Consider the following 14,151-nt stretch of genomic DNA (forward strand, 5'->3'; position numbering starts at 1 on the left):
TATGCATCATGACACGCCCTTGAAGAGATGTGCAGTCAAAAGTCAGTTCACAAATTCAGCAGCGCTTGTCCCAATTCAGTTGACGTCAATGGTTGATTGTGGTCTTGACATAAACGTCGCTCCATTTCATCCCAAGCATGCTTGATAGGGGACAGGTCCGGATAGGAGAAACAGATGGCCAGGGGAGTACCGGAATGTCCTTCTGTCTCAGGAAATCTGTCACAACACGTGCGATATTATGATGCTGAACCGTGAAGTTACGTCTCTGTCCTTGAATGAACGACTGTCCTGGTCTCAGATGAAGCCCATAGTATACAATGACGTCCTGTCTGACTCTCTCGGAAGACATACCCGTGAAGGTCCGGGTTAGAATATTGGCCTTCAGTAATCCATGCTTGTCGTAAGAGGCGACTAACAGGATCGGGTGCTCGCTGTCTTGGTTGACACATGTCATCGTTTCCCAATTGCGCAGATCGATGCTGTTGATCGCTGGATTGTCTGGTTCAGACTCGATTTATTTACAGAAAGCCGCCATGTAGCTGGAATATTGCTGAGTGCGGCGTAAAACTAAACCAACTCACTCTCGGAAGCCATGAAATGAGGATGGCCTAAAGGTTTTGCAGTTCTTGGTTCAGGGCGGTACATGGTTTGCACGGCCTTGTCGATATCTATTTGGTTTCTTGGGGTGACACTGGATAAGAGTACCACAGCTCTGTGCAAGCATAGTATACAATACATTATGTGCACCTATCAGTTCTTTTGCCCACCCGCTGAAATCTGTAAAATCGAATTGAACTAAAAAATAATGACCTTGAAGATAAGGTCAAGGTCACCCAAATAAACTGGTGTCTGCGTAATCCCCCAATGTATGCTGTTGCCAAATTTGAAGACATTTGGTACAACAGTCCATGAGATGCCGCGTTAAGAAGAGTTTGAAAAGTGTTCAAAATGTCAATATCACCTTTGTTCTTTGTGAGACCTGGTGTGACCTTTTTGCCATCAAGGGAAAGACAAACACTGGTATCACTTGTTCGTTGGGACAAAGTTTGTGCCACCTTCTCTGAAAATCCAGTTGGTGTCTTCTGTGGCCATTCACCATTATATGGGTCGAATTCTCGCAAAGTGTCTTCGCTGGGAATTGCTAATATGATATCTGCCAAGTTGGTGTCGAAATGACCTGGTACAGAATCTCCCGTCAGCAGTGACCCCATACATTTCCAGCCGCGTAAAAGCCTGATAGCCATTCCTCCGCACTTTGTCAAAAACAGTTTCCAAAAGCATTTCGATCTCCACGAATATCTAACTTGGTTCAGAGTACTTGATGACAGTGCCCTTACTGTTTCAGATATTATTGCATTAGTTAGTCCTTCAGTAGGAAGCCTATCTGAAAGAACAGCAGTAAAAAGATTATGTAGGCAGTCGGAATCTCCCTCATGAGCAAGTTTTTCTGAACTTTGAGAAACGTGTCAACCAAATCATTTACATCAGGAGGGGCATTTTCCTTTTGCAGAATCAATGTCAATTTCCACATGTTCAAGTGATTTCTGTACGCTCTCAACTAACTCACCACATCGGTCACAAGTTGGGGTTCCACTCAGGTTATGATGTTCACATAATTCAAGTTATTGTCAGTTTTCCCACATTTTTCCCACAGCAAGTATCCAGACAAATTTCGAAAAGAGCATGATGCGTATGAAATGTTTGTTTCCCCAAAGGTATGTTCTTGAGCTTCTACATTGTTTGAAATTGACGATTGATTGAATGAATAATTGTCTTTGATGGGTGATGCATCAACTTCACTGTCACTGTCCATTGCAGTTCCTTCAATTTCTTGGGGGCGGTGGGGTAGCCTAGTGGTTAAAGCGTTGGCTCGTCACGCCGAAGACCCGGGTTCGATTCCCACATGGGCACAATGTGTTAAGCCCATTTTCTGGTGTCCCCCGCCGTGATATTGCTGGAATATTGTTAAAAGCGGCTTAAAACTAAACTCAGTCAGTCAGTCAGTTCAATTTCTTGCAAGGGGTGCTGTGCTCTGGCCTTGTGTTTCCATGCACAGTAAGAAACGTCCTCTTCTGTGAGCTTTTAACCCTGTTCAGCGTCAGTCTATACCTTTTACGTCCCATATTTCACAATGCTAAGATCTGAAAAGGAAAAAGCATGTTAAATAAGTTTAATACAAGAGACAACCCAAACGGTACAAAAAAGGACTTGACCCCCCCATGTCTGACTGAAACACTCATCACATTTGTCTGTACAGCACATCCCACAGCTCTTAAATAATTCAAAACAAGCATTCTCACTAAAGTGACATAATCCCCCGCCGCAAATTATCAAATCAAACTTATAAAGTAATGAAAGTTTAAGTAGTCCAGGAGGAGGCAGCTGAAAAATTTCAAATCGTAGCCTCCCCAGTACTGATTTTGTTTGACACTATTTTCAGTTAGTATGATGTCTTGGGCTCATGAAAAGGCCTTCAATACTCTCAGATTGTGGTATCAGGGTTTTTTTACAGGCCATTATATGTGGTGGGGGTCTGCGAGCATTTTCGTCACATTTGGTTTGCTGCCCGACAACACCTCAAAGTTAATCATTAATAGTTTTACTACTATCAATCTGATCACTTTCATTTTCAGTTCTATGCATCTGCGCCTTCCCTAGATAACATGCAGGTAAAACGTTAAAGTCCCCTTGTGACCTTGAAATGAAGGTCAAGGTCAAGTTCACCAAACCTGACTTGGATCTTTGTTATACTGTGATGAACCTAGGTACCAATTATGAAAAGAATCTAGTGAACGGTTCTTAAGATATTCCAATTCGTACGGACGGACGAACGGGGGGAGGGAGCCTAATACTATATCCCCCGCTTCGCGCGGCGGGGGATAATTAAAATTAACAAGATAGCCTGTTATCCCTTTGTCACCTGCAAACAGACGTAAACGAACATTCCCGATATACCCCCATCACAACTGTACTCGTGATGTAAACAAAATACTCGTTCACTGCTACATATCTTAGGCACAAAAGTTTTCTATACATTCTCAACAAAGACACTGTATCACAAGCTTTCGGTCCGGCTTGGCTCGGGCTCTCACAAACAACTTAAACCTCACTCATGTATCTTGATTTGTGTTTGAATCCCCATGTAAAGATAACTGGTCCGTGAGAGTGATTCCACATGATCGATATGGAAGGGGTTTGTTATGGTGTGGGGTGGGACCACGATGACGGGCAGGACGGATCTCCATATCTGCCATGGGAGAGTCACTGGTGTCTACTACCGTGACCACATCATCAGTTTTAACCAGTTTGTGACATTTGGGTTATCGCCCCTGGTGAACTTCGCATTGTCTACAAATAACATCTGCATCGTTATCAAAGTTAATATGTTGAAAACTGTTGCTAGACATCCTTATTTCCACATGAACATTGTTTCCTAATGACAATTAAAGATACGTTTGCTTTTATTTGTCTCATCTTTTCAATATCCCCTACTTTTTTGTGAGCAGTATAGTTGGAATGATGCTGAATGTGGCGTTAAAGAACAAACCAACAAACCACCTTTTACCTTTGGGTAAGTGCAACTGTAGGCATGGCATCGGACGTATTTTGTGCTAGACAGGCATGTTACGTCGATCTTCTTGTCCCACATATCTCCGAGATTGAGTAAGTGAGTTTAGTTTCACGCCGCTTTTAGCACTATTCCAGCTAACGGGACCAGAAATGGGCTTCACACATTGTACCCGTGTTGGGAATCGAACCCGGGTCTTCGGCGTGATGATCGAACGCTTTAACCACTAGGCTAGCCCACCGCCCCTCCGAAATTGACGTTTGAAAAGAATTCCTACATGTTGATGTATGTTTGCTGTGAATATAAGGTACAGGTATGAAAATGGTGGGGTATCATATATGATCATATGATCTTTTTTTTATACATGATTGAATTTCAACGAAATATAGAGTGATGAAGTAGACACATAATCTTCAGTTTGTCGCCCCTGGCGACGCCGTCCATATGTTACAGTCAGATTGTGAAATGACTAAAAATTTCAGTCAATTCGTGAAATGACTAAGAGGACCAGCCATTTCGCTATTGGCTATATAAATAGGTTTGGACTTTTCCATCAAATTTGAAATAAATGTGCTTGATAACGATTGCCAATGTTCGTGATGCACGAAACAAATCGCCAAAACGCATTTTGTGGCCCCGACTCTCAGAAACACGAAACGCATGTCTTAGTAGTCAGATACATGGGAAAGATCGTGCGAAAAATCAGTATAAATGGCCTGTCCAACACAGCAATATCACTGCACATAAAGTCACACAGAGAGAATGCCAAGGTTAACCAGGAAGAAAGAGAACCAGCAGTAGGGGTAGTTGAATGGCTGACCCTCTTAGTTATTTCACGAAATGATTGATTTCACAATCTGACTGTAACCCATACACCGTGTGGGGTCGGTCGGTAGCCAGGATAGCCATAGATACAATGGAATCGGGAAGCCCATTTCTGGTGTTCCCCTTCGTAAGATTGGTTGTTGTGCAACATCTGCACCAAGTGCGATGCCCATTGGTGGTATCGCTGGGCGGATATTGCAAGAATGTTGCTACAAGCTTCGAAAATCTAGGCCCTGATGTTTTCAAAGACCAGCTGTTCCAAACGGCAATGTCGATGTCTACTTCATTTTACATTGTGACAAGGGTTCTGATGAAACAACACGTTTCGTTGTCAAGTTGGAGCTTTATCAACACAAGTACTGTGGATCTGTCCCTCTGGCTGTCACTCGAGAGTGAGTGAATGGATATATACTGAGTCAAAAAAGAAACTTCACAAAATGTAATTTGAAAAATAATGAATAATTTTTCTCTGATGATACATCTAGGTATCCGAAATGGGATCCCTATCTTTCGACTCTAGAAAAACGATAGCAAAACCCACTCAAACCCATCCATTCCTCGTGCAAATGACGTTAGTGCCAAATCAGGTTTTGCACGTGCAGTCGATCACGTGATCTTTGCATCGAAGTTTTCTTCATATGCACGTGTTTGCATTGGCCTCAAGAATTGAAAAAACACTTACAAACCACAGTTGAAATGCCACGATTGTCAAATGCGCAACGTGAACGTGCCGTTGGCATGTTGCAAGCGGGAAGATCAGTTATTGACGTCGCAAGAGCAGTGGGATGCAGCCGTCGTACTGTGTATGACTTGCGAGGTCGTTTACAACAAACAGGCACCACTTCTGATCGCCCAACGTCGGGTCGTCCTCGTGAGACGTCACGAGAAGACCGTCAAATCGTCCTACGTCACCTACGTGACAGATTTCTGCCGGCTACATGAACCAGGGCTGAGGTTCGACTGTCCTCACAGACCATTCGAAATCGGTTGCAGGCTGCCAATCTCCAATCTCGACGTCCATATTGTGACTTGACATTCTGTATACCCATGTTTTGGAACGGCGGTGTAGCCTAATGGAACTGATTATGGCACTGTCAGTGTATCGAGTACATCACACAGATTTCAGCAATGAAATAATAACAATTTAACCATCTTACCATCTCTTGTTCTTTTATAATGCCCTGAAGAAAGAATGTGAAGTTTCTTTTTTGACTCAGTATATATTCTAATATCGTTGTGACAGACTGAGTACTCGATTTTTTTACTCCTGTTACAGTCAGATTACGGTCGTCCATTTATGTGTGTGTATCAAGTTGCACGGAATGTCGTGTTTCGTTTCAGTACCGCCAATCCTAAATGTAACTACCCGGAGAAGATAGACGATGTCAGGTTCGTTCATGTTGTGTAGAAGACTAGCGGGTTCAAGTAAAATACTGCACAAATGTATGCAGCATGGGTGGAATGCGAAGCCATTGCCATCTCTCGCACATCCATTATGTGGGAGGACAATGTCGACAGCGTTTTCTGGCTCGTTACTTGACCTGAATTTTCAAGACGAAGGAATGGCTGTGGTTACTATGAAAAGTGGGCAGAACACTCTACAACCTAAAGCGATGGAAGAATGGCACCAAGCTCTGGATGCAGTCGAACAGTAGGGACATTTAAGACAGATTCTGAAGCATTAGACTGAAGTTAAGATGTCCGTGTTCTTAGCTTTAAGTGTTTAAGTACAGCTCCACGTAAGATATTACATTAAACAACAGTGTACATTACTGTACCATCAATATTTAATAAGTTACATGTGATGTTTAAGGCATGTAGAATGTAAAATTAATATGAATTTGATAATATTACTATGTGAAATTATTTTTGTGTTTCCATATGATTTTCATGAAATGTCTTTCAAATATTTCCCCCTTGAACTAGATTGACTACTTTTTTTCAGAAACTCTGAATGCCGTGCATTAGTGACAACAGGTAATGAGAAGTTCTTCTCTAATGGCCTTGATCTTGATCATATGAAGACCTTCACAGACCAAGAGCGTCAACTGGCGGAGTACCTTGATGAACTTAACAAACTCTGTGTACGTCTCCTGCTGTTTCCTCTTCCCACAGTAGCAGCGATCAGTGGTATGTGTCTTAATCTTCGTCAATAACATGCAGAGACTGATTTAACTAGGGCTAGCTATCGAGATTGATAATCGATTATCACTGACTGATTTAACACTTTAAGGGGTAGTGGGGTAGCCTCGTGGGAAAGTGTTGGCTCATCACAATGAATACCCGGGTTTGATTCCCCACTTGGCTAGAATGTGTGGAAACTTTGTTCAAGCAAAGTTAACCTAGCAACATAATTTGTGACCTGTGAAACTGAAAAGTAATAGATGTCCTGTGTATAACATCGGTGTGATATATATTTTTTGATAATGAGTATGGTTGGTTTGGTACTGTCTTCATCAATCTATAATCATGAGGGATAAAATAAAATGATGCATGCCTTGGATATATATCACTGGTGAAACAAGAAAAAATTATGAGGACAAATCTAGGGAATTTCACTAGTGTTTCAGTGTTATTATATTTCCAGGCCATGCTTTTGCCGGTGGTGCTGTCGTGGCGTTTGCCCACGACCTGCGTGTCATGCGACGGGACAAGGGATGGATGTGTCTGAACGAGATTCTCATAAACTTCAGCTTCCCTCCTGTCCTGTTGGCCATGATCAGGCATGTAATGGAGTAAACTGTATCATGAACCTTTGATTCAAAAATATTTCGGTTTTAACTCCATGTAATGATGTTGTGGTACGACAAATTTGACGAGCTGTAAGGGAGCATACATTTTGTTATTATGGAAATTGTTTTCAGAATGATCTCCCAAATCTGTTGGGCCAATATTAATAAATACATTGTAATATACTCTCGGGAGTATTGTTTATTTTAACAGTATTTATAGAATATCAATGTAAGGTAATTTATTACCTTGAATGATACTGCAGCAAATCTTAATGCTCAGATGCCAGTATTTGGCCATAGTCTATAGTCTATTCTAATTTGAATTAAAAATTTAAAAAATCTCAGAATTTACAAAAAGATGAAAGAGTAAAAAGATCCAGAAATCATAATTTTTTCTGCTCTAGTTTTCATGCTGACACATGTGGAATCCTAGATCATCTCATAAAGATTAGTAAGAAAGATCTCGGGCAGCTAAGTCTGTGATATTACCTTGCAAGATACTCTTCATTTGGAACCTTTGTCTTTAAGTCATATTCTCCATCTATTTCCAGAGCCAAGGTCCCACCAGGCCCCATTCAGACCCAGGCTGTGCTTCAGGCCAAGCGGTACACGGCCGACGAAGCTGTAAAGTGTGGGATAGTGGACCAAGTGGCTGACCAATCACAGCTGGTCAACACAGCTGTACAGATGGCCAACGAGTTTCTCGGGAAACATGGACTAAAGCGAGAGACTTTGCATAGCTTCAAGAAGGACTTGTACAGCCCTGTACTCCAAACCTACAGTGGTCCACTGCCTTGAGTGTGCTGATTTCTGTTTGGGAAATGACTGAAAGATTGACGCATAGATCCACTGAGATTGGGTTATGCCAATGGAAAGGGAAAATATATTTGTTTTTTTCCCTACCGTTGCATATAAACAGACAGATTAAATAGATGAAAAATAAACAAATGGTTTGTGTAATATTGTATTAGATATTGCACTTCATTGGAGATCGAAGGGCAGAAGGGTCAATGGGGTAGCATAGTGGTTAAAGCGTTCACTTGTTATGCTGAAGAACTGGGTTCGATTCCTCACATGGGTACAATATGTAAAGACCATTTCTGTTGTCCCCTTCCATGATATTGTAAATCTTACCTCACTCACTCACTCACTCCAAGGGCAGAATAGTCTCCAGGGTGCTGTTGTACAAAACATCCTTAGCGCTTCAACTGTTGTTGGTCTATCATATCAAAGGTATTCCCTTATCGCTACGATTGCTTTGTAGAACAGCACCCACAATCCTAGGATCATTGACTAAGGAGATGCCGAGTTATGTCTGTAATCGACTGTCTTACAATACTGTAAGACAATCGATTACGGACATAACTACTTTATTTTCTCCTCTGTCCATCCCTTTCTGCAATGCTAAAGGTCTAAATGAAGGTCTCAGTTTATGAATTACCGATCTCACTTGGGCTAATTTTCAATTTCATAGGAATTATTTGTTTCTTTCAACATTATATATATATATATTCAGAGACTAAGGGTTAGTTTAAGTGGGGCGGTGGGGTAGCCTAATGGTTAAAGCGTTGGCTCGTCACGCCGAAGACCCGGGTTCGAATCCCCACATGGGCACAATGTGTGAAGCCCATTTCTGGTGTCCCCCACCCTGATGTTGGAATGTTGCTAAAAGCGGCGTAAAACCAGTCAGTCAGTTTAAGTCTGTATTTACAGATACTGTTAAACAAAGCAATCTTAGTGCTAAGGTTATCGTAAGTGATAGACTTGCAACTCTCATGGTGCTAAGGTTGCTTTGTTCAATAGTTTGACTGTGGTTGAGGGCAGCATGTATTCACTTAAAACTAATCAGTAAATGTTTAGCTCACCTGACTGAAAAACAAGTGTTTGTCCATTTTGTGTCATCCATTATGAAAACTTACTCAAGGTCATTACTGAACCATTTTTGTGGGTATGAAGTCTTGGTTGGTAATGGAACTGAGCACACATGTTCTGGGATTTTGTTGGAATGTCATACATTTTTCCTTTGGTTAACCTTTTTCTTTTAATCATCGGGAGCTGAAACTTCATGTGGCCATTACTCAGATGTGTTGATGCTGTATGTAATGAAATTTGGTTCTGTTCATGTTCTATTTTTGTTGCTTTTATATTTTGACCTCTAATGGGCGATGGGTAGCCGAGGTCAGAGCGTTCACTCATCCGGCTGAAGACGTTTTCCGTTTTTCGTGGGCAGTTGATCCAAATAGGAAGATAATAGAAGCTACAAGACTTTTATGAATCAAATCCTTTGGATGTAACAATGAATGGATGGCTTTGGTACACTGATTATACTAGCAGTGTCACGAATAATACTGAGCCTACATTTACTTAGACTGAACAGGCGGTAGGGTAGCCTAGTGGTTAAACTGTTGGCTCGTCACGCCGAAGACCCGGTTCGATTCCCCACATGGGCACAATGTGTGAAGGCCATTTCTCGTGTCCCCTGCCGAGATGTTGCTGGAATATTGAAAAAGCAGCATAAAACCATACTCATTCTCTCCCTCTGTTGATACAGCACTTTAACCATGCTCCCAAATGCATTTCCTGGGCATGTGGAACTTTTAAGCACAATCCCAGTGTGCAAAATGTACGCTGGTCCTAGGGTCCCTGGCTTGTAAAAAATCACCAGGACCACTAAATGAAGAGTTTGCAGTGGTCTGAGTGGCCAGTGAATTTTGTATTGACAGTTAAGTAAATGTTTAAATGTTGTTTTGGACCAATGAAGTACAGACAGGACCACTAATTATTGTCCACTCACTGGTCCTGTGATCTAGTGGGAAATTGTGAAAGGTTTCTTTCCCTGCAATCCCCTGAGAAACAGCGGAACCAGGAAGCTGAAACTCTGTATGTTTGTTTCAACCAGTGATACCACCTGAATTTGTTCAAGTACTTCAAATTGGATACAATTATATAAATTCCAATCAGGCTGAGTGGGTTAGGTCCCTGAGTTTGTTTGCTGACGATTTGGTGTCACACTCTGACGTCTGGGTTTGAATCTTGAATGAAACTCAACCCCACTTCACTGACAGAGTGTAATCTCAAATATAAACTTTTACTATTTCTAAATGGTATTGTGTATTCATAGGTCAGGGGGTGTAATGACTAATGGTAAAATATCAGTTTTCAAGACAGGTCACTTTTTGCAGGCAACATCCTTGTAGAAAAGGATGTTTGAAAAACACATTTTCCCTGGAGTATTCTTCTTTAACTTGGTACAGATTTTATAAGGTACCCATAAACATATGGGCATGCACTAGTCTTCAATGACCCATGCTTGTCATCAGCCACTAACGGGATCTGCTAGTTATGGTCAATAATGTGGTGGAGGCCCCAGGAGTCCCCGGGTATAATTGGTCTTCGGCAACCCATGCTTGTCGTAGGAGGCGACTAACGGGATCGCGTGGTCAGGCTCGCTGACATGGTTGACACATGTCGTCGTATCCCGTTTGTGTAGATGCTCATGCGGTTGATCATTGATCACTGGATTGTCTGGTCCAGACTTGATTATTTACAAACCGCCGCCATATAGCTGGAAGATTGGTGAATGCAGCGTTAAACAACAACTAAACAGTAATATGGTGGATGCATGTGATCGTATCCGAGTTGGGTAGATCGGTGCACATGATGCTAGTCCCTTCAGGCTTCATTGTCTGGTCATGCCTGACGGGGATGAAGTGGTCAGGCTGGTTGACTTGTTTGATGGGTTGATGCTAGTCCCTTCAGGCTTCATTGTCTGGTCATGCTTGATGGGGATCAGGTGGTCAGGCTGGTTGACTTGTTTGATGGGTTGATGCTAGTCCCTTCAGGCTTCATTGTCTGGTCATGCCTGACCGGGATCAGGTGGTCAGGCTGGTTGACTTGTTTGATGTATTGATGCTAGTCCCTTCAGGCTTCATTGTCTGGTCATGCCTGACGGGGATGAAGAGGTCAGGCTGGTTGACTTGTTTGATGGGTTGATGCTAGTCCCTTCAGGCTTCATTGTCTGGTCATGCTTGATGGGGATCAGGTGGTCAGGCTGGTTGACTTGTTTGATGGGTTGATGCTAGTCCCTCTTTAGGCTTTATTGTCTGGTCATGCCTGACGGGGATCAGGTGGTCAGGCTGGTTGACTTGTTTGATGGGTTGATGCTAGTCCCTTCAGGCTTCATTGTCTGGTCATGCCTGACCGGGATGAGGTGGTCAGGCTGGTTGACTTGTTTGATGTATTGATGCTAGTCCCTTCAGGCTTCATTGTCTGGTCATGCCTGACGGGGATGAAGAGGTCAGGCTGGTTGACTTGTTTGATGGGTTGATGCTAGTCCCTTCAGGCTTCATTGTCTGGTCATGCTTGATGGGGATCAGGTGGTCAGGCTGGTTGACTTGTTTGATGGGTTGATGCTAGTCCCTCTTTAGGCTTTATTGTCTGGTCATGCCTGACGGGGATCAGGTGGTCAGGCTGGTTGACTTGTTTGATGTATTGGTGCTAGTCCCTTCAGGCTTCATTGTCTGGTCATGCCTGACCGGGATCAGGTGGTCAGGCTGGTTGACTTGTTTGATGTATTGATGTTAGTCCCTTCAGGCTTCATTGTCTGGTCATACCTGACCGGGATCAGGTGGTCAGGCTGGTTGACTTGTTTGATGTATTGATGCTAGTCCCTTCAGGCTTCATTGTCTGGTCATGCCTGACCGGGATCAGGTGGTCAGGCTGGTTGACTTGTTTGATGTATTGATGCTAGTCCCTTCAGGCTTCATTGTCTGGTCATGCCTGACCGGGATGAGGTGGTCAGGCTGGTTGACTTGTTTGATGGGTTGATGCTAGTCCCTTCAGGCTTCATTGTCTGGTCATGCCTGACCGGGATCAGGTGGTCAGGCTGGTTGACTTGTTTGATGTATTGATGCTAGTCCCTTCAGGCTTCATTGTCTGGTCATGCCTGACCGGGATGAGGTGGTCAGGCTGGTTGACTTGTTTGATGTATTGATGCTAGTCCCTTCAGGCTTCATTGTCTGGTCATGCCTGACCGGGATCAGGTGGTCAGCCTGGTTGACTTGTTTGATGTATTGATGCTAGTCTCTTCAGGCTTCATTGTCTGGTCCAGATGGGATTATATCTGGAATGGTGTGTGGCGTTACACAGTAAACAAAACCCAAATGAGGTAGAAGTGTCATGCAATTAAATTATATTTTCACAGAGTGATGTAGCTCTATTTATTAGAGATCGCACAGCTGGACTATTACTGCTTGAAGTGTTACACTGCAGTAAAAAAACAGAAGGATTAGAAAGGAAAGAAACATAGGCGTGGATATGTACAGTCCGTTTGAGTCAGAAACGGACGGATGAATTGCAAATTTTATCATTGTACAAAATTGCCACATAAATATAAATAGTACACATGTTTAACATTTACGAATACCCAACAGCTTTCTTATATTTGAAAATTACAGGTGTTAGAGAAGCACGTGCACAAATGTCCACCAAGTTATTGATTCATTAACCTGTGCTGTGCCGTCTCCATCCTTTCTCGCACACCTGGCTGTCCCTTTCTCTGCACTCCTCCCTCGTAACAAATAGTGAACTGTGTCAAAATTTTAATGATAGTTTCTTAAAGAACTTTTTTGGTGGTGTCCGGAAAATTTTCAAATATAAGAAAGCTGTTGGGTATTAGTAAATGATAAACGTGTACTATTTATATTTATGTGGCAATTTTTTACATTGATAAAATTTGCAATTCATCGGTCCGTTTCTGACTCAAACGGACTGTAGGTACTAATAGAAGAAAAACCGATATGTGACGCACAATCGCTGGAGAGCATTTCCAGAAAGCAGGAATCCCTAGCCATAAACGGTGTGAGTGGCGGATATAGAGAGTGAGTGAGTGAATATGTGTTTACACCGCTTTTAGAAATATCGCAGCAATACCACGGCCCATAAAGGGGCTTCACGCATTGTACCCATGTGAGGAATCGAACCGGGTCGTCGGCGTGACGAGCGGACGCTTCAACCATTAGGCTACCTCGCCGCTCCGGAGATCACATTGGTGATACAATCTCATGTACGAAGTCGGGATTAGAACTGATCTTCAGCTACACTAACAACCGTAAGAGGCGACTAACGGGAACAGGTTGTCAGGCTGGTTGACTTGTTTGATGTATTGATTCAACTGCTGTAGGTCATGATTTCAATCTTTGGCTTGTGTGGTTCAGACTTGATTATTTACTTAGCGGGGTCATATTGGTGGAATATTGCGGGCGCAGCGTTTAACAGCAATCGCATTTGTACAATATTATTTTTGTAGGTTGACTTCGGTTGTACTCAAATTTACAAGGGACGGTGCGGTAGCCTAGTGGTTAAAGCGTTCGCTCGTCACTTCGAAGACCCGGGTTCGATTCCCCTTATGGGTACAAAGTGTGAAGCCCACCCCTGCTGTCCCCCGCCGTGATGTTGCTGGAATATTGCTAAAAGCGGCGTAAAACCAAACTCACTCACATTTACAGTCTTTAAAAAAGTATTTATTACTTCTTTTTATTTATTTTATACCACACTTTATCCCTGTGTTTCTCATCGCCCTACCGAGCCTTCTAATTTTATTGCCGACCCCCCATTCCCCACCCCCGCAAAAAACTTTCCTTTTTTTCATTCCAACACCGCCGACTCGAACCTAAAACGTACCGCCTCGTCATATAAAATGTTTATCTTTTAATCAGTCGCTGTCACAAGTCCAAAGAACGCGAGAAGTTGCAATAAGGATTACAATAAATGATAATCAAGAACATTATCAGATACTTTTGTCTTCAATAAGTTTTTTTTTCCCTACCGACCGACCCATATTCAGAATTTTGGTGGCTTTACGTGAAACACAATTAGAAAAAATGATGCCCCCGTAATCATTTCGTAATTTCGACTTCCACTAGTTTATTACTCTATTCTCGTACTTACAGGTTTAAATATTTTAGAAAACAACATAGTATTGTCGTCGTGCTTTCTGTGGTCAGTGTCTGTATAATACTCGACAGC

General features: G+C 42.5%; 1 protein-coding gene across 1 annotated transcript; it reads left to right on the forward strand.

Moving 5' to 3' along the window:
• The first annotated feature begins 5,734 nt into the window (after window positions 1–5,734).
• Window positions 5,735–8,082, forward strand: LOC124281340 (enoyl-CoA delta isomerase 2, peroxisomal-like). Its single transcript, XM_046717375.1, has 4 exons — window positions 5,735–6,044; window positions 6,339–6,523; window positions 6,981–7,116; window positions 7,677–8,082. Exons 1-4 carry the CDS (start codon window positions 5,776–5,778, stop codon window positions 7,921–7,923), a joined length of 837 nt encoding a protein of 278 aa, XP_046573331.1. The 5' UTR covers window positions 5,735–5,775; the 3' UTR covers window positions 7,924–8,082.
• Window positions 8,083–14,151: the final 6,069 nt, after the last annotated feature.

The sequence above is a fragment of the Haliotis rubra genome, unplaced genomic scaffold (genome assembly GCF_003918875.1).
Source record: "Haliotis rubra isolate DU_JTF1 unplaced genomic scaffold, ASM391887v1 Scf282, whole genome shotgun sequence".
NCBI classification, from domain to species: domain Eukaryota; kingdom Metazoa; phylum Mollusca; class Gastropoda; order Lepetellida; family Haliotidae; genus Haliotis; species Haliotis rubra.

Coding starts and splice junctions, on each gene's coding strand:
- LOC124281340 (XM_046717375.1), top strand. CDS start 5,776: ATGTCAGGTTCGTTCATGTTGTGTAGAAGACTAGCGGGTTCAAGTAAA. Junction 6,524..6,980: donor CACAGTAGCAGCGATCAGTG/GTATGTGTCTTA, acceptor TTATATTTCCAG/GCCATGCTTTTGCCGGTGGT. Junction 7,117..7,676: donor GTCCTGTTGGCCATGATCAG/GCATGTAATGGA, acceptor ATCTATTTCCAG/AGCCAAGGTCCCACCAGGCC.